Source organism: Phaethon aethereus (genome assembly GCF_964289735.1).
Source record: "Phaethon aethereus genome assembly, chromosome: 1".
Lineage (NCBI taxonomy): Eukaryota > Metazoa > Chordata > Aves > Phaethontiformes > Phaethontidae > Phaethon > Phaethon aethereus.
Window position 1 is genome coordinate 14197916 of NC_138575.1, and position 26199 is coordinate 14224114.

General features: G+C 37.3%; 1 protein-coding gene across 1 annotated transcript in view; it reads right to left on the reverse strand.

Moving 5' to 3' along the window:
* Positions 1–26199, reverse strand: part of FBXL13 (F-box and leucine rich repeat protein 13) — a gene marked incomplete at its 5' end in the record, with an annotated part of 95928 nt that overhangs the window by 62679 nt on the left and 7050 nt on the right. Inside the window, 7 exons of the mRNA XM_082013915.1 lie at positions 2168–2303; positions 5479–5574; positions 13975–14070; positions 16133–16242; positions 18836–18990; positions 21891–21958; positions 23350–23443. Of these exons, the coding sequence (XP_081870041.1) occupies positions 2168–2303; positions 5479–5574; positions 13975–14070; positions 16133–16242; positions 18836–18990; positions 21891–21958; positions 23350–23443 (755 nt within the window). The remainder of the gene's footprint in view (positions 1–2167; positions 2304–5478; positions 5575–13974; positions 14071–16132; positions 16243–18835; positions 18991–21890; positions 21959–23349; positions 23444–26199) is intronic.

A 26199-nucleotide genomic window follows, 5' to 3' on the forward strand; every position in this document is an offset into this window, starting at 1 on the left:
AATGCTGCCACGAAGGGAATTAACCTCTGATCACATGACCACATGTACTTCCACACATATTATCACAAAGGACTAAGATGCTTTTCTACATCCAGAGGGACTCTGTTTTGGCAGTAGAATCAAGTACCAATTATTTGTGCTAAAATTTGAACACCAGATTAATATCTTGGACCACTTTCGGATTTTCTCTTTTTCTTTTCTTTTTTTTTTTTCTTTTGTCTATGAGCCTCTTGTTGCAGGCCAGTAATGAGTGCTATACCCTAGGGGTCAATACTGGGTCCAGTCCTGTTTAACATTTTCATTTCATTAATGATCTGGATGATGAGGTAGAGTGTACGCTCAGCAAGCCTGCAGATGACACCAAACTGGGAGCTGTGGCCAATACATCAGAGGAACATTTCTGCCACCCAGAAACCTTGACAGGCTGCAGAAATGGGCTTGCAGGAACCCCATGAAGTTTAACAAAGGGAAGTGCAAAATCCTGCACCTGAGGAGGAAAAACCCCAGGCACCAGTATATGCTGGGGGCAGCCCAGCTGGAAAGCAGCTTGGCAGAAAAGGATCTGGGGATCCTGGTGGACGCCAGGTTGAACATGAGCCAGCGATGTGGCCTTGCCACAAAGAAGGGGGATGGTTGCAGTCCTGAGCTGCATTAGGAGGTGTGTTACCAGCAGGTCGAGGGAGGTGATCTTTCCCCTCTACTCTAGTAGACGCCACACCTGGAGTACTGTGTCCAGTTCTAGGCTCCCCAGTACAACAGAGACATGGACATACTGAAAAGAGTCCAACAAAGGGCAAAAAGATTATTAAGGGACTGGAGCATATCTCCTATATAAAGAAAGGCAGAGCGCTGTGACTGTTCAGCTGGAGAAGGCTCAGGAGGCTCTTACCAAGGTATATAAATACCTGAAGGGTGGCTGCAAAGAAGATGGAGCCAGGCTCTTCCAGTGGTGCTCAGTGAGAGAGGAGACAAAAGGAAATGGGGACAAACTGAAACACAGGAGATGCCGTCTGAACACCAGAGAACACTTTTTTACTATGAGGGTGATTGAGCACAGGTTGCCCACAGAAGCTGTGAAGTCTCCATCCTTGGGAGATATTCAAAAGCAGTCTGGACATGGTCCTGGGCAACCTGCTCCAGGTGGCTCTGCTTGTGCAGGGTGGTGTGGACCAGATGACCTCCAGAGGTCCCTGTCAACCTCAATCATCTGTGATTCTGTGAAAATTATCTCAGTGAGAGGAGGGGTTAAGGGAATCTTAGCAGTTAATTAATAGATAAGGTTTGAAATCTTGTTAGCTATTGCGTAAAGTAACTAAAGCAGGAGATATTTAGTTCCTTACAAAGACAGTTCCTGATAAACTGACAGGAGTGAGAAGACTTGTGGCTCCTCACGAGGACAGTCCCTGATAAGAACCAGGAGAGTGCCTCAAGAACTGGCTGAAACTGACCTTGTAGTTTGGATGAAAACCAAAGAGCAATTGAGTCTGCGTAAGAGCAAGGGGTTACTAGTGGTGACGAAGAGGAGCCACCGACCTTCATCCTCTCAACCCTCAGCGACCAACACCAGAAGGCACTGCGCAAGCGCAGATGGGAGGAGTTCATGGAAATAACGTCTTGGAACTCATTTCAATATGAAGCGAGGACAGGTCATGCATATGTATAAGCATATTGCAAAACTTTATGTATATGCAACACTTTGCTGTATACATTTGAAGTAAGTGCCACGTTGGGGGCACACGGTTTTTGGTGGGACTACCCCCCCGTGCTGCCCAGCGCTGAATAAACATACCTACTTTACAATCTTACAGATTGTGGAGTCTGTTTTCCGCACGTCATCAGTAGAGTTGGATTCTGGCATTCTGACATATTTAAGCACATGTTTGCATTCCAATCTTATTTGTCATATCACAGTGTTTCACATATAATATAAACCATTCTATGGCATTCTAGCATTGTTCAGTCATATGGATATCACGGGGCCTGGAGACTGTAATGAAGGAAGGGGAACTGCATTTACAGTAATTTTACAGGTCTCATACTCACATTGCTTCATTATGGCTGGACATATAGAGGAGAATATAGGCAGTAAAATGGGACAATAGTGAAGCATAGAGTGAAGACACAGTTTAAAGAGAATTAAAATTAAAAAAATGCATGTAATACTTACCAATACTTTTAAAGCTAGGCCAGTGAAGAGAATAGCAGCCTTGAAGATTCAAACGTAAGACATATGGACGCCACTTCTGCAAAACATTTACTACTATTTGGTCCTGAACTTTATGCTTCACTGATGAAAAGTTGATCTAAAAACATTGAAATGTCAGTGTATTACATATATAAAAATTCTAGACAGCTGACTAAAAATACTTAAATGTAAAGGAAGCATGTGTTTACAGTATTTATGAAGCTGAGGCAAGTCTGGAACTGCTGAAATATGACATGTCAGAATATTATGTGCAAAGAAAATTGTCAGACTTGAATATTTATTTTTTCCCTTTAAAATATATAAAATCCTAAAGTTGATAAAGATTTTTTTTTCTAATTAATGGCCTACTGATACATCAAGATATCAAGAACATGTAACCTATCATTCTAGTTTTAGTAGAAGAATCCTTAAGCAATTTAAGCTCCAGGCTGGGGACATCTAGATCTTTGACTAAAAACATTATTTTTCTCAGTATCTATCAAAAGTTCAAGTTTAAGAAGTTTTAACAAAAATTGCTAGAAAATAGATTTAACAGTCTATCTAATGAGTGTTTCAAAAAAGCAAGAAAGTGAACATACAAACGTTTAATAAGAAATATCCCCTTTTTTGAGAAGACTTTTTCATGCCTTCGTTAAATTTGTTCATAAAAAAGCCAGAAAAAGCTTTTTTTTCCTTTTGTATAATCTGCTATAGCTACACCACATCTGTTTCTTTTACATTTCATAATACAAGTATATTACCCAAATACATTAAAAAATCAATCACCGTTATTTCTGTGCAGAATGCTTGGTAAGTATTACAGTACTAGGAAGTCAGGAGTTTAGAACTTTTCCCGGTTTTTCACTTTCTTATTAGGATTTCGTTCTTCTTACATTACAATTATCAGAAGTTTTAATACTAGTTTCATTAAGATCATGAATTCATCACAGTAACTTAAGACTGGACCTAATAAAGGCTTCAGGCACCTACAAGCTGGGCACTGCAGTGTCTTTTAGGTGTTGGTGCCCAGGGTAGATTCAACAACTCAAATCTGAGCAGAGACTCTACAAAATATACACGACAGATAAGCGCATCAGGAGGTCAATTTAAAGAAACTCACAGAGAGGACAGGCAGCTGCCTAGAACATGTAAGCAGCATTGTTGAGCCCTCCAGAACTTCTTTACCTCAGTCAGGAAGGCAGGTATAGGCCTCCAGCTACCTGGGAACTAGAGCCTGTGTCCCACTCAGGGGACAGAACAGCATATTTGAGAGAACCCAAGTTCAGAAGTCTTCTCAGGCCCACAAGGCACAACTCTGTTCACTTTCTAGATCCCAAATGGATCTCTCTAAGTAGTAGACAGATGCCTAGTGTCAGGGCCCAGGGTTCACCAACAGGGTCTGCAACCTCTTTCTTCCTCAGGGGTTTAGCTATCAGAGCCCAAGATCAGCTGGTGCAGCAGTGTAACCCTGGATAAGACTGTTACAAAAGCAGTTCATTGTGTGAAAGAGCTGGAGAAGCCTCATTAGGGGGTTCCCCACTTGGCACAGGCGCTGCCCTTAAACTCGTACCTTTGCCCTGAGTCTTCGCTTGAACCAGACTTTGGGCACTTCTGTGTCCAGCCATGTGTGTGGCTGACCCTCACTCATCATAGAATCATAGAATGGTTTGGGTTGGAAGGGGCCTTTAAAGATTATCTAGTCCAACCCCCCTGCAATGAGCAGGGACATCTTCAACTAGATCAGGTTGCTCAGAGCCCTGTCCAACCTGACCTTGAGTGTTGCCAGGGATGAGGCATCTACCACCTCTCTGGGCAACCTGTGCCAGTGTTTCACCACCCTCATGGTGAAAAATTTCTTCCTTAAATCTAGTCTAAATCTGCGCTCTTTTAGTTTAAAATCATTACCCCTTGTCCTATCACAACAGGCCCTGCTAAAAAGTCTGTCCCCATCTTTCTTATAAGCCCCTTTTAAGTACTGAGACTCATGGACTTCCTGACTTGACCTTGGAGATGCCTTTTCACTACAGGGCTGACTGGCAGTTTCTGGTGGGTCGCTGACCCTGGTTACTCTCACTGGACCCACTTTGCTCTTCTTGCTCAGGTTCTGTGGGACTGTGCTCCTTGTCAGTGGGAAGGCACTGCTCCTGCCTGCCATTCTAGCACCCTTGGCTCCCAGCTCACCTTCCCTTTCAGAGCAGCCCTTCTCCTTCCTCACACCAAGCTCCACAGGTCATGCAGTTCTTGGAGAAAAGATAAAAGCAATCTCCTTGATCACCACCATCATGAACTTCTAGGTTCAAAAAGGAGGTGCCTATCATATTAGACATCTCCAGGATTATGCAGAAGATGCACAAGTTATTTTGGATTGTAATTTCAGACTTGAGGGCCTAAAATCTGACTAAATCAAGTTTGCAGTGCCCACACACTTTCAAAAAACTGGCCTTAATCTTTCTTTCTACTGCTGATAAACAGCTATATGTGAAGCAAAGATACAGAGGCAACAGTGGTATTAGTTGAGGTGCCATGGCTAGTCTCAAGCCATTGCCTAAGGGCTGAGGAGCCTTGACTTAGTCCTTCACACCTGAAGCCTCTTGAGCACTACTGAAGGCAATAGCAATGAGCAGCGTGATTGTATTTTTAATGTCAAGGCAAAGACAGAGTACGCAAAGAGAATAGTTATTTCTGGTGTGGCCCCAAACAGACGGTGCTAGCATGGTCACACAATGTGCAATAGAAAGCAATTTACTGAAATGTTTGTGCCAGGGAATTGGTCTGCTAAAGTAGAAGAAACAACACAGTACCTTGGACACTGACGTGTACTCTGGAGACACAGTGACCACCTCATAACTCTGAGTTCATGAGTATGGAAGTGAGCTGGTCTGCACCACTTGTCCCAGAGATGAAAAGAGTCTCTCTCTCTAGGGCAAATACAGGTAGTCTCAGAGTACCTGTAACTGAGTTTATGTTCTCCTTCCACAGCAGTCATATAGTGCCTGCTTAGATTACCTAGGGAGCCCAAGACACCTCACTTACCTGTCTAAATCTAGTGAGCTGTAGTCAAGACTTAGTGGCCAATTCTCTTTCAGTTCCACTGATTTTATAATGATATACCACAGACAACTTCATTTGAGTTGCTCCTGTTTCTTAATTCATCTATCTGAGTAGACCAAGTAATATTCTGTGATCAAACTTTTATCCTAGCTATTTAGCATTCTTAAACGACCTCCTTGCCTCACTCTTTTTTAAAATACATAAAATTTAAATAAAATATTGAAATTTATTATCTTTCTTACCTCACTCCATAATGATCTGTTCTGAGTTATTAGCATCCACGTTTTGCTAACTTGAGCACATCTTGCCAGATCAACTAAATTTACATAATGGAAAATCTACGTCAGAAAAACAAACATACATGATATTAAAAACTATTCAATAAAAAGCACCAATGTATTATATGATATGTATTCACCTATCCTAAACATCAAGAACTATTTTCAAATTAAATACTTCTTTCTTAGGAGTTTAAATATATTTTTATAGCAGAATGTCAATAATTACTCTCATTAACGGCCTTAACAAGGAGTATGAAAAGACATCTTTGCTTAAAAGCTCATAAATTCAAGCTGATGAAGAATGACAGGGATGTTTCAAAACTGAAGAGTTTTCATGGACTATCAGCAATTTCATTTCATCTGTATTAAAACAATACTTGTTAAAACACCTCTCCTAAACCTATTTGAGACAATGTAATTTGGACTAAAGCTTTGTAGATTAACTATGGTACTTTTAAATTCAACTTTAAATTACCTATGAAGAGTTTTTGTAGTTTCTATCTCAGAGGTCTTTTTAATTTAACTAGTATAATTTGGTAAATATATCTATAAAACTCTAATCTCAGAATATTAAAGTCAATGTGTTGTACTATGGTAGAAAAAATATAAAAGTTATACTGATAGTTCATTTTATACACTTAAATATTCTAAAATATACTGCTACCACTATGCAACATTCTGAAAAATTAAATTATAGCATTCCAAAAAGGTCTTGTCCTGGTAAATAATCTTAGATACAGCAATCTCAGGCCATAAAAGCAAAAAACTGAATGAAGATAACATTTGGTGAGTTTCTGCCATAGCTCCTCATCTGCCATTTTTATGACCAAGTGTCAAACAAATTGTAAAAAAATGAGGGAAAATGTGGTAAAATTTAATGTCATTGCTATAGAAGCAAATACACATTATATTATAACCATCTGAAAATATAAGATGTATGTAAGACTCAAAAACAAAGAGTATATGCAGAATTTTATATAAAACAGCTGGATTATTTACATACTGAAAACTCCCATATTCATAATAATTTGCAGAACTGAATTACCACATCATATGCTGAAATGTAAATATCTGATATGAAACGCAACACTTAAAATGTGAGTTCTAAGTATGAAAAAGAAATCAGCTGAAAGGAACACAGTTAATAAAATGCTGCATCACTTTTCCTAAAGCAACTTTTATATAAGGAAAACTTTATGCTTGTAATGTAATTACTTTCATAACTGCACAATAATATATCAATGGCAACAGTTTAAACCTGGTATGGTAATTGGCTGACAGCAAAAATACAAAAAGAGCTTTCTAATCTTATCCCATAACCTGTCATTGAAAAGAAATTTTTCTTACATTTTCAAAGAGCTTAGCACTTAAAATATGTACTTCAATAGTAAGATGTCAGAGTGAAAATGCAGCAAAGATGCCAGTGTGTTTTATAAAAAAGTATTTCCATATTCGTTATACAACTTTCTAGAAAACAATGCATACAATAAAACCTTTTTTCATTATAGCAGTATATGAAGTATGATTTGAAATATGCTCGAGCAAAATGAATGTATACTCTGTACATAGTTCATTCAAACTATACAGGCACAAGAGAAATCTTGAGTCTAACAGAAGCTTTGAGACTCAAATGAGTGTTGTACTCAGAGGCAATACAAACAAAGCCTTTGTAAAAGTAAGGAAATAATTGCAAATTTTGTTTCACTTCTGGTAAGCAACATAGCTACGAAGTGAAGAAGGAGTGACTACCTATGTAAGTGTAGAGTGAATGGATTACCAGAGGGTTGTCTTGGTTATACCGAAATATGCTTTATAATAAATGCGTCACTAAAAAACTGTTAGAATCAAAAAGGGATGTTCTAATAAAAAAGCTGTTTCACTAAAGGAAATATTTCTTCCTTCAGAGAAACTTTAATCCTGATTTAGATTCTGAGCAGTTCTACTGAAATGAACAGGATTGAAAAAGGTATGGGCTAGAACCCATTTTTATCACAGGGATTAAGTTCAATTACAAGAAACAAGCAGAAATATCAAGAGCATTCTACCAAGATTTAAAAAAAAAAAATCTGTTTCAACCTACAGAAACTATCCAAAGGCTGTATTTCTTTAGCTAGAAAAGGTCAAGTCAGGTAGGAGAATCACTGATAATGTGTCTTTTACCACTAGTACTTAATTGCATAGGTAATACATTCAAGCAATTTGCCGGCTCCTCAAAATATGCTGCTGTCCCACAAACTGTCTGTATTCACTTCATATAAACTACTTAAAACGTTTTTAAAAAATCAGGTTTTCTGGCTTTATGTTTTTATTCTGGAATCTTGGGAGCTTGCTATAGTCATACGAATTTTAAAGATATTCAGGTGGTTCTGAATGCAGTTGGGGACTTGCAAAGATTTTTTAAAGTACAGAAATGTGTAGGCCCTTTTCAATAGCAAATTCCTTCTGTATACCCCATCCCTTCAAAGACTTGCATCTCATGACAATTATAGTTGGATCCATCACAGGCATCTCTAACTAAAAGTCTGTTTAATATGGACATGCGGATTATTTCCTTAACTTCAAAACTCAATTTAATTTAAAACTCTAAGGAATTTTGACACAGCCTGGAAAAGGTTTTTGAATTAATGCAACTATACAACTTGTTAGAATGAGGAAGAAAATATTGACTGTATTATTACTCATTAATAGAGTTTAGTTTCATATTAGAAGAACAAAAGCAAGGCTTTTAATGTGACACTCTCTTGCTAGTAACCTTTTGAATTTTCAGTTCTGAAAAGGTCTGTTGAAACATTTATTTCATAACCTTTTGAATGTTCAGTTCTGAAAAGGTCTGTTGAAACGTTTATTTCATGTTAGGTCAAGGCCACAGCAGTCAGCTTTAAAGCATAGCAATCATTTTCTGTCAATAACTCAACATTAGGGTACTCTGGTACCACTGACTTTTTTAGAAAACTGTGATTTACAATGCAAATGGTTTCCAGCTGGCCCTGAGGACAGATCTTGTCCCAGCAGTACATACAAAGTGACAGATATTTTTTTGCACAGAAAGCAGAACAGAAAGCTGCAATAAATGATAACATACCAATAATGATATTTACTAAGTACCCTGTGATTTTGAAACGATCCACTGCCAAGTTATCATCTACAGTGCCAGAGACAATAAAGTCTCCTTATCAAACGTTCCAAAACTTTGACAAGTCCAGACACACTTTATTTTCCATAGTCTGTGAATGCTCAGAGCAAACACAGATTTGGCCTGGAGGAGACAGCACCCAATAACAATCTCCTGTTGAAGAAGGTTGCATCCACATACTGGATACACCAGAAATAGAGCACGAGGATTCACAGAGGGCAAGAAAGGAAGAAAGGAAAGAAGAAAAGAAGGGAGGAAGAGAGGGAGAAAGGGAGAGAGAGAAAAAGAGAGAAGGGGGGGGGCGGGGAGAGAGAGAGCGCTCTGCCTTTCTGCAGCAAATGGGTAGGCTCTCAGCTAGTGGGATGCTCTGGTCTGTGCCAGCAAACAGAAGAAGAGCTCTTTCTGCACTTCCCGTACTGAATAAAACAGTGACAGCTCAAGAAAAAGAAAGCAGGTGACAGCCACACAGATTTGCACTTCTCTCTGGATCAAGGGAGTTGCACTCCTTTTAAATACCAAATGGAAGCATTTCAGTAGGCTTCCTGCTTTAATTTTTGTTCCCTCTGCACTTTAGACATAAATAAAGCCATTATCTTCTGGCTTGCCCCAAAGACCCAATTAATCTACCTTCCAGCCCACACATGGAATCACTTGCACGACTTACCCCACAAACACAAAAAATACTTACAAAAATACTTTCAGCACAGCTGGCTCAGCCTGTTCTCTCTCACGTGTCCTGAAGGAGACCCTCCAGAAGGCACTCCCCAGCCCCGCATGCTTCCATGCACCCCTCCCCAAATCCCTGCACTGCTGCTATTGTCTTTTTGTTGATGTCAGTCCTGAACTCTCCCTATCCCAACATAACCCAAAAGAATCACCTCCCATTCCCTGTGGCCCAACTTCTCTTGGGACAGCTCCCTTGGAAAAATAGGAAACTGCTGCCGCACCCAGGCACCACAGCAACCACAGTATACCCCACGACAGCTCAGTTTGTCTCACCACTGCACACAAAAAAAAAAAGAGGAGGGAGCACATCAGCCAGTTAACACAAAAACCCCTGTTCTTCCCTCAGCTACTGTCTTCATCTATATCCTAAAACTATGTCCTCACTACCTCAAAGTAATGTTATTCTGTTCATTCTGTTGAAGACAGAAGTTAGTGGGTTTGCTTTTTTTGGTTTTTTTTTTTTGAGGGGTGGGGCAGGGGAGAACAGACAAGAAAAGAGGGGAGAGGATGGATTGGATGAAATTTTGAGGAGGCTTCTTTCTTCTCCTAGGGTATAAGAGGAAGGTCCCCAGAAATACCTGCTCCTATCTCCCCCTTTACACTCTGTGTGAAAATGGCCAGCTCACAGCTCCTGTGGTCAGTGCAGCCTTCAAAGCAGTGACAAGGGTTTGAACCTCTTTGGTAAGGGCAAGAATTTAACTCACATCTCCCCACAGACGGTGAAGGGACCAACTTTTAAAATTATGCCTAAAAGGAAGACACCAATATTTCCGGCACTGATTATACTTTGAAGAAAAAGAACAGCAGCCGCTACACCCTGTATGCTCTAAAACAGCCTGTGGAGTCTCAGGCTAGAAAGGCAGAGACCTGCTTCACTGACAGATCCCAAGAAGCTTAGCCTAGAGGCACTGCACTTCAGTGAGCACCCTACACTGTCAAAATCAGGCAGATCCACTCCGGCCTCGCCCGGAGGTTTCCCATCTCCTCCTCTGTAGCCAAATAACTGTTCATGCAGCCACACAACAAGCTGCATTAAGGAATTGATCCAACCGTCAACTGATTCAATAAAAGAAGAAAACGGAAGAAAATTTTTCAGACAGATCTGTTCCCTGATGTGGTTCATATAAATCACTGTAATGAACACAAAGGGGAGAACAGTGCTGGGGCAAGAAAGGGTAAATGGGAGTAACAGGAAAGTTGGGACAGCTTCCCTCCAATTATAACTTCGGGTCCAAGATCCTCAGCAAAACTTCAAGTTCTGAGGAACTTGAGTATTGAAACTTTGAGCATTTGCACAGTTAAATCATACTGAATGATAATTTTAAGGATCTTTATTTTAGATCTAGGTGATAAACTCCTACCTAAGCTCTTTTTATGTTTAAATCCTTTAGTGAACTGGAGTGTAGGTTCCTCCCAGAAATAATATTATGTTACATATTAAAAGCTTTTTATTTTCTTGTGCTGTAAAGAGAGGGAAATAACAGGAGTCAGCCATAAAAAATGGGACTGAAAAAAAAAAATTTAAAATTATTTACTACATACAAATAAGAATAGAAAACTAGATTTGGTTCAGTTCAGTGAACAGGCAGATATTACATATAGGAATATGTGAAAAGGTGTACAGAAACTGGTTTGTACATCTTGTTTTTAGGAATACAAAGCTATACAATATATATACTGGTTATGATGCATGATTTTTACCTTTCTTTATCTTCACCTGTGTGTTCAGTCACAAGAAAAGAACTGTGACAAAAAAGGCATATTCCTGAATGGACATACTGATAGAGATCTTTTTAATTAGTCAGCAGATATGAAAATACTCAGAAAATTTTATTGTTACTTACTGTTTCCTGAAAATCCAACAAATATTGATCACTCTCTAGTGAAAAACTCAACATCATCATTACTACAATGGAGTTTTGACTAACATTCTCTAATATATTCACCGTACCTTATTGTTGTTTTTCATTTTATTACCTCTTGGTTTTTTTCACTGCAGTGGTATAATTAGCTTTGATTTCTTTTATGACATACAATTTCCTTAGCTCTAGCTTTTGGATTTGGATTCTAGATATGCAAATGTTATTTAAATACGGACAAAAATAATTCCTCTTCCTACAGTGACATATTTATATATGGATCACAGAAATATGGCTTGAAATTTGTGTAGATTAAGCAATTCTCTTTTTCCTTAATCTTTATGTCAACATTTCCTATTCAAATCAGTAGAATTCTCACTTCCTACTTCATTCTCCTCATAAACGCACATTATATTATACACTATGATGGGACCAAAGTCTAAACTGGCAAACTACCTTGCTTTTTAGCTCCAGACCTCAGAGTTGGAATTGCTCTAGCAATGGAAGACATCAATGTTTTCTGCTAAGCCACTAAAGCAGCACTTGACAGTACATTTGATTTATATAGGCTATAAAGTTTAGTTTATATATAAACAGAAGAGGAAATTATAGAAAGTATTTTTACAGCTGCTCTGTAGCCTTAATCAAAAAGTATGGCTTTATACCTCAGAATAGCTGTCATTCTTTTTGAGATGTTAATATCCGGATTCTGGTTTTCATGTGCATATTCTTTATGTATGTGAGATCTGATTCTTTGTAACAGTGGCACATGTAACTGTGAGCATGATGTGACCTCAAAAAAGGGCAACCTACGAGGATAGCTTAAAATGTCACTATATTTTGAGCTCATGGTTCAGATGTCAAAAAAACAAGGCTCATAGATTAAGATAAAATCGATTTCTCTCAAGATACAAAAAAAAGGAATGATACAGTCAATATTGTTTGTTATAGAACTAACAGAAAGGTTACACTATTTCAGGTTTAATGAAGAAAGGATGCTACAACCAACCTCAGAATTGCTGAAAATTTGAATATCTATTTATAGGTATGACAAGTTGGATAGTTATGGACACATGTAAGCTCTAACACTATCTTTGAGATATACATATATATAAAAAAAATATACACACATACTTTATACAATACTGTCTTTTATATGTAATACTAACTTACTAGGAAAGAGAACGTTAGGGGGTGGCACTGTAAATCAAATTTTGGTCATTCTGCTACTCATACAATAAATTAATCTCTGTTTTAGTGGTATTTACACCTGTATGGGAGAAACACGCCCTTCTGAGTGCACTGCTTTTGAAGAAGAGGTTCGTACTACAGATTCTTCTTTAACTTGTATCAATGCTTTAGTAATCGGAGGTATGAGTATCATGACTCCCAAATTCTTTAGGAGAGATACTACTGCTGCTGCAAGGGACCCATATCTGAATCATTTGATATCAGAAGTTCTCTGGTTACTGAATGAGCCAGTACTAAAAAACCAGTATAGACTAAACCCCATTTATGGACCTAAGTGAAAATAAACCAGTCTCACATCCATGAAGACCATATACACCACTAGTGGAGTCCATATAGATAAAATCAAGAAGAATTAAACCATGCTGTATTTTTGGTGAGTAAAGTCTGTAAACTATCTACATGATTTAGCTACAATTTTCCTGTGACGTCAGCAGCATTATGAACATGCTTAAAATTAAGTAACTGCATTTAGGTTTTAGACTTCATTGGATAAAAACTGAATTTTGAGTTCACTATAGTCCATACTATTTAAAAGAAAAACATATCAAGTTTTTCTGAAATACCACTTTAATGTTTTTGCAATGTTAAGTTAATGAAAAAACATGATAGGACAAATTAAAGCTTATAAATAAGAACATAAAATGAAAACATTTTATCAGTAGTTCCAATGTATCCCTCAACAGCAATTATTTTCAGTAACCAATTAAACTGGCCTATACAACTGAAGGTCCCACAAACAGTAGTTAATAATTCTGTTCTTTTTCTAAAATGCTGCCACAAATCAATCTTCTTGCTTCTGCTTAGAATTACCTTCTCTTCTACAAGTTGGTGTATTAACAAGCTTTCATCCTCTAAAGTTACATTTTGTATGGACACAAAAATACTGAACAAAGCAAACTTTGTTAATTTGTTTAAACAAATGATTTAATTTAAACAAATGGAATAAAAATGTTTGGAAAGAAATCTCTCCCTACCCACTGTGCCTTTGCAGTAGATTCCTCTCCTCTACTCTTGCTTTCTGGCCTAGCAGTTTCTTCTGTCTTAAGGAGCTGCATGATGTCCATACAGTCTTCTCTATATTGTAAAGAAAATTCAACTTCTTTCTATCACAAAAAAATGGGGCTTGGCTTATGATCTTCTATTCACTGCAAACAAACCCCATTACTTCTCTCAGGAATTCCACTCTCTACCTATCCTACAGATTTCTTGATTTCTTCTTCTCCCTTTTTGAGTCTCCCCCCTCTCTTTCAGTTTCCGCCTGGACAAGCTTCTGGATGTCAAGTTAGGGCATGCAGAATATGATCAGGTGTCACTGAAAGAAAGAATGGCATTACCATCCTCAAAGGATTCCACCTGACTCAAAGAGAACAATGTAAACAGGAACCTTCCTTTCCATTGCACAAACACATCTTTTTCAACAAAACATGAGGTATATCATTTATAAAATATACATATTAAAAATTAAGAAGAACACCAACTATCACAAACCTGTAATAAGGCTTCTTTGGGTAAATGGGATGTTCTGTGTCTGTCAGTAAGATAATTTGATTCAAAACAGCCTTTCTGACTTTTCTTTGCCAAACTCTGAAAAAAGATGGTACAAGAGAAGTACAACTTTATCTTAATTGTAGGTTCAAAGTTTCAAATACATTTAAATATTCAAAAAATAAAGTTAAATTTGCTAAACTTAACTAGGTATTTTCAAATCCCCATATAGTTACACATCTATGAATATTTGTAACTGCTGTTACTGAGAATAATCATAGTTTTAGGGTGCATCTCATGATTTTGCATTGTAGCAATACAACATAGAAGTATAGGAGACCATTTGCATTTCCAAACTAAAACATTGTGTACACACAATATGACATAAACATATTATTAGCACATGTGAATTTTTCAGACAAAAGTCTTCAAAAAGTATCACTACTAAAATCTCTTTGATGTTATATTGTATCCAACAATGTATACTGCATGAAAGACACTAAAATATTTTTCATATATAATCTCAGCATGGGAGTAACATTGAATCTTCTTTTCTTTTATTCTAGCTCTAGAAACAGAAGAGTTTCAGGGGTTATAAAATTGGTTTTCATTTGAATATTGCTACAGGAAAGAGAAGAGAAGAGAAAAGAGGAAATATGCAGGAAAGGAGAAATTAGGAATAAAGAAAATGGGAAGGAAGAAAACAGTGGTATGGGAAAGCCAGAAAGAACAGAGCAAATGGAAATAATGAGCTTTAGATTGTAACTTCCCATTCTGACAATTTATTTGCCCCTTAGTAGTACTGCAAGTTCTTACGACTCATTAAGTTTATTACCTATTATAATCATTGATGGTTTAATTCTACATTTTAAAATCAATCAATGTCATCTCAGATGCCATCGACTATCCAAGATATCCACAAAAGACTGGCAGATATGACACAGGACTGGCAGAGTCTTGCACTTCTTCAGCTTTAAGCTGGAGGCCTGTTCGGTCTAGCTTTGCCTAAGATATGCCAGGGGATAATGAATTATATCAGAAACCTATGTTTAGGTTACAAAGATAATTAAAAAATGATTCAGTTATATGCTTTCTGTTATATGCACTCTAATCTAATTATGGAATTCAAACCAGTCCTTGCAACTGCTATTAAGAATGGAAAGAATTAAAGAATATTATTCCCTGATATGCTTGAGCAACAGGACATCTTTTGTGCACTCAATCTAGTCAGACTAACATTTTAAGTATCTTAAGATACCAACAAGAAAAGAAGAGAAAGAAAATGTACAGGAGGGAGAAAAAACGAGTGTCTACCAACTAATTTGAGAGAACAGGGAAGAAGCAGGACTAATGACAGGTTTACTCTGGGAAGGATTTGACAACAGGTCTGGCAGCCCACAATTGATAACTTGTCCATAGCTGGTTTCCATTCTGACCATCCTACAGTGGGGGAAGGAAAAGGAGCCAAACAGTGGGACAGCTTTATCTGTGTGAGCAGGATTTCTGGAACCCCCATTCTGTTAGAAGCAGCTGGGTCTCACAGCTCCCATTTCTCCCCTTCCCCACATGGTATCTGCTGAGCATCCTACCAAGCTATGGCATTCTCTTCCTTGGCAGGAGAAACCTTCCCAGAAATGAGAAGAGCCCTGTTTTTCACAGTGAGACCAGACAGGGCTGCTGGCACTGTGGCATATGGGGCTGTCAGTGTGCTGCCTACTCTCAGGTGATCACAATTTTGGTTACCCCACACTTTTGGAGAGGAGATGAGGTTCCTGTGGCTTTTCCTCACTCTGCAGGAATCTACACCTCTTGGATTCTGGTGGCAGGGATCCAGAGGCATCATCTTTACTGATTATAATCTCAATTGGAAATACTACCCCTAAGACATCAGCCACCTGATCCAAGCCAGCTAGATCACTGATAATATATAGAACACTCAACCCCTTTTGCTGCTTAAGATATGACCAAACATTTACTTGTGGAATATAGAGGTAATGATCTGCTTCCCATAACACCTTAAGTACTAAATAGTAGTGTCAGTAGTAGTACACTAAAATGCTTCATTTAATATTGATAGAGCTGTTTTTCCGTAATAGTTGGAATTAATGGAGTTAATCTTTACACATTGAGTCTACTATATTTAAAGTATTACACAGCATACCTCAAAATATGCTTTTGTTTTGAAAGAACTGTGGGCCTCTGCATGCCAAGCTTTCACAACAGCACTTAAACATAATTTGTTAAAGATCTGTCGCAGTCTCTTCGCTGCCACTGAAAATATACATAATTATAACCATTTTGAGGACCACAAGTAAGAACAAGTATGTCATTTAAATGCTTTAGATTAATGACTGTCTATCAAATTACATTTAAATAAAGTAGCTGTTCAATTCAGCTTCTGTAAGGGAATAAATAACAACTTTTTACAATAGAGGTAATTAAGACTGTTGCAATCAGATTTCACATTAGCAGGCAAGGCATAAACAAGACGTATTTCCAATTTATCAGAGTTGTGTTTAAGACATTACTGATCTACAGTTAATCTACGAAATTACACAATAATTTCACAGAGCTTGAAGGTGCCAGATGTGTACAGACCTCAGTGAAATAAAATACAGTAACAAAACTTTAAAAATGTTTCAGATGGCATAGAAGTCATAAGTGTAAGAATAAACTCAGTAAAGTCAAGTGTGTGTAACACCAGTGTTAAAAGTACGAAGAACAGTAAAGCAACTTATGAAAGCTCACATGTTCATTATGACATGAAGATAAACATTTTTAAAAAGTACTTTTAAGAAAAGTTTGGAGGAAATTGAATTTGTTTTAGTCCAGCACAAAAAAAACCATCAAGAATACTACAACTGTCCTTCTACATATAAGAGGTGTTACAAATGCAATCGAAATAAAATGCTCTTCACAGCCACTGAAATAAAAAGAAGAGGAAATAAGTGCAATTTTCTGCAAAAACTTAAGTCATCACTCAATTTTTTTTGTCAGTTAACTTTGTAAAAAAACTGCAGTAAGCTACAAAAGCAGAAAGACTCTTCTTACTTGATACTTTCAAGAACATACAGCTGTTTAAGTATGTTTAAGCTCTACATAAACCTATTTCATGGACAAGGATTAAGCTTGATTAGTGTGACATGCAGTCTTCACTATCAAAAGAAGCATTAAAATGTAAATTTTGATATATTAAATACACACTATAGAATCATTTATCTACTTCTTTTTAACAAAAAGGTGCCTTGAAATTCAACTGAAATAAATTATAAAGGTACATTTAAGATCCATTCTTGTTTGTGGGAAAAAAAAAAAAAAAAAATCTCTGTGCCTCAAATCTGGCAAGAGATGCAATGTCCACAGCATAAACCTAAGTCTGTTTTCGGTTACCTGAGTCATGCTCAAACACTATGTGTTTTAGGGAACATATTGTATGATATTACTTAATTATACACTTCAATAAGTGTACACTTTACACTTTAATTACAAACTTTCACAACTTTTTAGACTATACAACCAGTAAGGCACAGAAACTGGAAATATTTGCAAAGCAAATGCCTACAAAGTATCAAATTGTCATTGCCCAGGGAAGGAAGACAAAACCTCCCAGGATTGCAAGGGAAGTCCAAACTGCATCTACATTAATTTGCTTTGACTTCCATCAATCAGGATCTAACAGCCCACTGACCTGCCCATTTAATTCTTTCTCACAACACACTGTTCATTCTTGAACTTTTTCCACAGATCAGTCCTTCGTGGGTTGTGTTCACAGTACAATAGAGTTCCACTATAAGCAGATCCCCAAAGTGATAAAATTTTATTTAAGAAAAAAAGACTCTTTTTTTTTTTTTTTAATTCTCTGCCATTTCAGCAACTTTGTTTACAGTGCAATCCCACAAACAGTTACAAACTAGTCAAGAGTCAACAGGGTCACACAGCCAAGAATGACTGAATGGTGTTTCTCCATATGTCAGCTTTGTCATGGAAGGACAAATTGCATCCTTACATAAATTATATTGTGTAACTATGCCCTCTAGATGTCTCCTCCTCTGCTTCTGTGAATTTAAGATTAACAAAATGTGCCTTGGCTGAAAGTAATATTTAGAAAATAATACACAAGGAGTGAAAAAAGAGAATAGGAAGTCTCTGAAAACTGCCTACAGTAGTGAGACAACAGCTTGGGCTTCTGGCTCTCTAAGAGCAATGTTTGAGTCATACATACTGCCTGAACTCAAAATCAAAGCTATAGCTTTCTTCTTTACTTTTATGAAACTTTTGTCTGGGTCGACTTAGGTTAACACAGTCTGTGTTCACAGCTCCTGCTGTGTGGAGACATTTAAAAAAAAGACATACCTGCAGGATCTGTGGAACACAAAGTCTTAGGCAGAATGAACAAAGTATTTATTTTTTCTGTCTTCTGACTTTATTTTATTTTGATCTTCACTCCTCCTCACCTCTCATCATGCATTCCTTCTAACTGAAGCCAAGACTCCAGCTTTGTGATGCCTCCTGTTTTATCCCTATCACTGTACTCTTCACCTCCCAGAAAAGCATCCCAACTCACCACACCCTGTACTTCTGACATACACTCCATTTCCCCAACGTGTCCCAAGCCTGCTTTGCATCAGCATCACTACTCAGTCTTTAGAGAAGAGTACCAGCACCATCTGTCCCAGCAAAGAATACAGGGATGCCTCTCATGGCATTCACGGCACCAAGTTGCCACAGGACAACCAATGAATGGCATCCTGCAAAAAGATAGCTAGATAAACTGTTGGACCAAGCATATTTAATTTCTACAGCATAATTTTATTTTATATAATATGTATTTTTTGTCTTATAGAAAGCAGCTATATAGACTTACGTATCATTTTTTCCTTGTGAATCTGCACCCACATCTTCCACTTCTGTATAATAACTCTTAATATTTGCACATTATAGTGGACTACTGCTACAGCCATCTTCTGTTTTGCCTTTTTTCTTTTGTTCTTTTTCAGCAGATTATATCTTATCCATCCTCTGAATTGTAAAACAGAATGAGTAACTTAATATGGCTCCTGATCTGAATGAAGTATAATCTATAAAATTCTGCAATTTGCTGTAAAATACAAAGCAGTCAAGCTCAAGAATATAAACTTCTGAATAGAACTAATGTTTGTTATTTATAACTTAAATAAAACATGCATCGATAGTAATTTTCAGTAGTAATTCATTCACTCTATTAAAATTTCTACTTGTTCATAATATTCTACAGTATCAAGCAATAAAAACTTGCTTGCTTCCACCATCATATACTTCTATGTCATCTATACTTTAATGTACAGATCTGTATGTGTGGGAGGACACTTGAGTGTTTATAGAAAATAATTTAAAAGTGCTAGCTGCATGCATTTACTTAAGTGATATTTACATGTTCTTGGCAATACAAATAAAAACTAATACAATAGAATACAAATTCAATTTATATCTTAACAATTTTAACCTTTGGTAAAAATTCTATTTCTTTTCTAAGCTAAGTAATAAGAAATAATTAGATTCAGAACAAAAAATGTATTTCAAATGAATCCTATGTCACAGATACATTAAAATACACTATCTCTCCGTATCTGATTTGCTGGGAAGACTACTGAATAAATTATATAAATTAGACTTTACTACTTTAATTTCCCAAAATTTCTCTCATTTCAACTAAAATAAGAAAATAGTTTCATTTCATATAGTTGTGGAGCAATTATAAATGGAACATTCTACTGTTCCAGTCCAACTTCTGTGATAATTAAACAAAGCTGTTTGCTCAGACAATCTTCAAAATACTGCTGTAAAGGAAAAAGGAATAATCTTCCATGTCCCCAGTGTATAAGACAAAAAGGAGAAAAAAAGGGTTGCTCGTGTAACAAGGAAGGCTCAGGTATTAGGACAATATTTCTAGTAGAAAGGATTACAAAGTACTGGAATAAACTGCCTGCAGATATTGTCACATCTCCAACACCAGTGATTTTTTAAGATGACTGAAAACAGCCTAGACAGACGTTCACCAAGGCTAACCAGTGCACAGCTTGAAAATCTTCACCTTCCTACCAATTCTGTGATTCTGTGATTCTCAGTAAGGATTTAAACCAGTGTTCCTGGTTGTACAGGAGTTGAATCTCCTATATAATTAGAATAACAGAATCACAGGATGACTAAGATTGGAAAGGACCTTCAAGATCATCAAGTCCAACTGTTAACCCAACACCACCATGCCCACTAAGCCATGTCCGGAAGCGCCACATCCACACGTTTTTTGAATACTTCCAGAGATGGTGACTCCACCATCTCCCTGGGCAGCCTGTTCCAATGCTTGACCACTCTCTCAGTGAAGACATTTTTCCCAATATCCAATCTAAACCTTCTCTGGTGCAACTTGAGGCCATTTCCTCTTGTCCTATCACTAGCTACTTGGGAGAAGAGACCAACACCCAACTCACCACAGCCCCCTTTCAGGTAGTTGTAGAGAGCGATGAGGTCTCCCCTCAGCCTCCTCTACTCCAGACTGAACAACCCCAATTCCCTCAGCCGCTCCTCATAAGACTTGTGCTCCAGACCCCTCACCAGCTTTGTTGCCCTTCTCTGGACATGCTCCAGCAACTCAGCATCCTTCTTGTAGAGAGGGGACCGAAACTGAACACAGGATTCAAGGTGCGGCCTCACCAGTGCCGAGTACAGGGGCACAATCACTTCCCTACTCCTGCTGGCCACACCATTTCAACAGCCAGGACACTGTTGGCCTTCTTGGCCACCTGGGCACACTGCTGGCTCATGTTCAGCTGGCTGTCAACCAGCACCCCCAGGTCCTTTTCCGCCAGGCAGCTCTCCAGCCACTACTCCCCAAGCCTGTAGCGTTGCATGGGGTTGTTGTGACCCAAGTGCAGGACCCAGCACTTGGCCTTATTAAACCTCATACAGTTGACCTCTGCCCATCGATCCAGCCTGTCCAGATCCCTCTGCAGAGCCCTCCTACCCTCCAGCAGATCAACACTCCCACCCAACTTGGTGTCATCTGCAAACTTACTGAGGGAGCACTCGATCCCCTCATCCAGATCATCAATAAAGATATTGAATAAGGCCAGTCCCAGAACCGAGCCCTGGGGACACCGCTTGTGACTGGCCACCAGCCAGATTTATCGCCATTCACCACAACTCTCTGGGCTCGGCCATCCAGCCAGTTCTTTACCCAGCGAAGAGTAAACCCGTCCAAGCCACGAGCCGCCAGTTTCTTCAGGAGAATGCTGTGGGAGATGCTGTCAAAGGCTTTACTAGTCCAGGTAGACAACATCCACAGTCTTTCCCTCATCTACTAGGCGGGTCATTACATACAAGCATTGTATGCTTTTCGAAACAAAATAGCCCAAGCTTATCTATTCTAACATTCTGATATACATGCTTATAACAAAGAAATCAGTGAATATGTTTATCTATTGTGATTATCATAATTTAAAATGTATCTATGTATTATCCCCATTTTTAAAAAGAAAAGTTAGATTACATAAAGTATGAGTTATCTAATCCCAAGCATAAAGGAAAATGAAGAAAGAGCAGAAGAAAATGCAGTTCTTTTACCTTCAAAATGCAAATTATCCTTTTATTCCTGGGAATAGTACCATATTCCTGGCAAATAGAGCTGATTAAAGTACAGAAATGGTCAAAGGACTTTGTTCAGGTCTGGAACAGGCAGAAACTCAGAATTGACTAATTTTAACATAGAATAACATTGCTGAAGAAAAGTAAAGACAAATTTAAGTTTCTAAACTCTCTTCATGTTGTTCTATTAAAATGAAAACTTTTCCTCCCCCAAAGGATTGGGGGATATTAAATATTGCTTTGGTAGAAGATTTTTCCTAAGATGTTCCTGAGGTATACGTAAAAATGCATATACTTACCCAAAATACAGCTTCATTAAGTTTTTGCTGTAAAAGTCCCATGCTTTGGCACATAATTGTTCAGTCATCTAAACAAATTATTTATAACATTAGTACACAAAGCAGTGCTGTATTATGAATATGTAAAAATCAGCAAAAACATGAAATACTGTATTTTCCATGTCAATTGGTGCAAATTAAAGTATCTATTTTAAAGAGAGGAATGTTCAAGTATAATTTTCTGTGTATGGTTAGAAGTATTTTGCAACCAAATTACACTTCTGTTTTTACACACAGAAGTCAAAGGAAAAGCTAAATTAGCATATGAAACAGAACTGATATGTGTGCTTGAGGGAAAGCTCAATAACTGAAATTCAGTCTTTCATCCCTCATATCCACCCTTTTATTGATCAGCTGTATCCAGCAATCTAACATATTAAACAAATACTTCAGTTACTCTTTGCAAAAATCTTTTCATGACCCATTTCTATGTAAAACATTTGCCACATGATTCTAACTCATAGGTATTTTAATAAACCTGTTTGAACTTCTACAAAACCAGAATTGTCTAGTACTACGGGTTAAGAATATCCCTGTAAAAGAAAATATGGTCCTTTGAATGTGCAAATAGCAATTGGCCTCAGAAAATACTAGTTTTTATTTCATTTATTATTCTTCCTCCTAAGAAAATCTATGAGAGGATTTGACTGCAACACATCTGTATATTTATACATATACTGTATAAATCAACCATTCCACTTTTAGACTGATTAATATAATATTTGAGTGGTTGGTAAAAGAGGAAACAGCTGAAATGAAATTGCAGTAAACTCACAGCACAGATGTACTAAGAGCAGACAAAATTAGGTACAGTTATACAAAAGTAACTAAGAAAAATCTGGTCACAAGGCATGCTAGTTTACTGACTAAATTGCTCAGACTGCTTCCTTGCATGGTCATATAGCAACTTTCTCCTTCTCTGAATGTTTTAAAATAACAGTTTTTCTTCTCTACAGGTGACTTATTTGAATCAGTAAAACCAAAATGTTATCTCCTTATCGCTTTATGCACAATAATACTGCTTTTAACTGTAACTATTAATTATTAGCGTTGATAGCACTTTCCAAGATTTATCAGTTCAAGTATAATTTTAGGAATCAGCCTAAGTAAAACTAAATAATGCATAGAAAAAATCATGCTATTGAAACTAGATTCATATTTATGTGGAACTCTTTTTTAAATTTTGACGAAATATGAAATAGGAACTACTGATTCCCTACCATGCGCCTAGATGTTATGCTCACCTCTGATGATGTGAATTTTTGGATACAAATCAGTATCAACTGAAAGAAATGCATGATAACCCTCGCATTAGCTATAGAAGAGTAACATGAAAAAACTTTAAAACAGAATATGAGTATTCTGTATTAGAAGATTTGTTCACAGAACAGAGTTAATGCAAATGTTCAATGATTTTTACCAGTTGTTCACCATCTAGTCCAAAAACAGTGTTCAGGTAAGTTTCTGATATCCTCTTTACTTTTGGGTGCAAAGACAGATCAATACACATATTCCTTTAAAAGAGAAGTAAATGATATTAACCATATTAGTATCCCCGAAAGAAAATGCATCTTTTCTCTGTATCTAACAGATTACAGTTATATGTTATGGTATTATAATGTTACTACTAAAAGATTAAGACCTATATCACTTTCATTACAAATATCTATAGCAGCCATTTTTTAAGGTGTTTACAAAATATGAAAACAAATTATCATGTTTTATTGCTACTCAACATAGAACTATGTTGAAGTACTGTGTACATCAGAGCTCAAAACATTCCATGTAATACCTATCAGATTATACTATTTTGTTTCTCATCTTAATATTGACTGAATTTTCAGTATTTGGAGCAATATTTTCTGCTGTTGCAGATAGGCAATGCCATGCCTCGGTAGGTAAACTGCTTTATTTTCATTTAAAAAAAAAGAAGACACACTGCAAGAGGCAAATAAATCAAAAAAGACTACGCTGCATTATATTTCCATGAAAAATATAGAAATTAAAAGTATTTACCAGAGGGCCAAAATTAAAAGAGAAATCAAGTCAGTTTTCAACTTCTAGGAAAGACATCATAAATAATGTAAAGTAAACAATAAAACCTCATCATTATGGTTCAGGCTGTTGGTGCACCTTGTGACATAACGAATTGTGTTACCCCACAGAGAACCCCAAGGAACAGATACAGTAAGGGCACAAATCTGCATCACCCACTACAATGATTTTACCTGCTACCACAATGTGCTTAAGTCAGTCTATGAGTGCATACAGAGTGGTTGGGGGTCCAGACAACTCCTGAGATCTTTTCTCGAGTGGGCCCAAAGATTAAGAATTTATTATCCACCTCCTGCTGAAAACTTCAACCAGAAGAGACAATGGCACAGAATGTAAAAGTGAGGTAAGTACCTCCCTGGCTAGCCCTTTGAAATTACACCTTCTTCACATAGCAAAAGATACCTGTTTTCCTAGCATTAACCACGACACTGTCCATTATATTGTCTTCCCTCTTTTTTCCAATTCTCATCTCTAAGTTTTTCTAGCTCACATCTAAATAAATCAGGCAGCACCTTTTGGGGTCAGTTTTAATCCAGTGATGCAATTTTCTGACAATGATAAGACATTTTACAGAAATCAGTATCTCAACAGGACAGTCCCTGACTAAAAAGCTGCATCAGTGACAGCATACCTACTTAACCTGAACTCCAAAAATTATATTGTATAGACTTTACATGGGACATAGAATTTAATTCATATTGATTTAACACTTTCCATTTCCTTCCTGTACAAAGCTCTTTCACTCCTCAGTGGAATTTTTGCTTCCAGGCATCCTTGTTGTTAAGAAATTTTGTTCATCTTTTTTCTTATCATCCTATTTGCTTACACTACAATCTCAGTGGAATTTCCTCTCAATATTTAAAGTTTTCTTGCAGCTTAATCCTAGTGATATCCTCAAATATCAGGCTTGATTATTGCACAGCTGTGACACCTACAAATGAAACTGCATTCTTGGATGAAGTCCAGCGAGTAAAAAAAGAGGGTACTCCATCTTCTTAGTGATTCATGTCAATGCAAATACCATTATAGCTTGTTGCTATTCCCTCTGCACCAGCTGAAGTTTTTTTCCTGCTATTCAAAACCTTCAATGGACCAGAATTTATAAACCTCAAAGATGGCATATTTACAAAACACATCTTTTCTTGAAATACACCTGAACCATTAAATTACTTAGTTATATGTGCAAGTTAAAGCAGGAGGGGAAGTAAACCTCAAAGGAGCTGCACCAACAGTAATCAACATGCTTCAAAAAACATAAGAACATATGATCTCACAATATTCAAACTAATGCAAAACTTTGTGTCTTGTTTTCTGCACAGTAAGCTAAGAATACACAAGATATCTGAGGCAAACAGAAGATTCTAGTGTGCAGGTTGGTAGGAGTTAGCACAATGAAAAAGATTAATGAAACTGTATCTGGTGGTCAAGAAGATGAAGAAGTATTTGTACTTAAGCAGTAAACCACGAAGACTTAACACTCTTGAAAAACTCTTGAAAACCTGCACTCTTGAAAAATGTAACTGTCATGAGGTCAGCAGAATCCACAGTAACTGGGGTAACAGTAAAGGTGGCAGGGGGAGATCGCGACCGCCGACTCAACTGAGGGACTATGCAAATTACCCCCCCCCATTTTCTAGGAGCATGTGCACCAATTTAAAGATACACAACCAATAATAAGCAATGTGGTAATTACTAGACAATGAATGTAAACTTGGGTGGATTCTCTATTGTTTTCACTAATCGTGTAATGGGATAAATATGTGGTGACTCCTCTGTGTGGTGTGATAGCTTTGTGGACCCAGCACCCACATCTGCACAAATATGTTATAAATAAAATAGATCTCTGCTCTGTGTGTATATCAGCGTGTTGCGCACCAGGTATACGATCCCACTTTTGGGACTTTTGGGACATTTTGGGACACACATACACATTTTCTCACTTTTGTCAGGTAGAGACTAACTGTAAATTAATCAAGGGCTTTTTTTCTAACAGTGTGCAAAAAACACTAATAAGTCTGAGAAAAAGCACTTCCTGTGAAACATATTTTTAAAAACTCAGATGGCATTTTTAGCCTACAGAAGTTGCACATATTTTAGAGACCAAAGCCTGCTCCCATTTAAGTCAATCACAGTATTTTCTAAGGTTCCAGTATAAACAGGACTAAATCCTTAGTCTTTTTTATCTCATACTGCGATGACTTCAATAAAAAGGGTG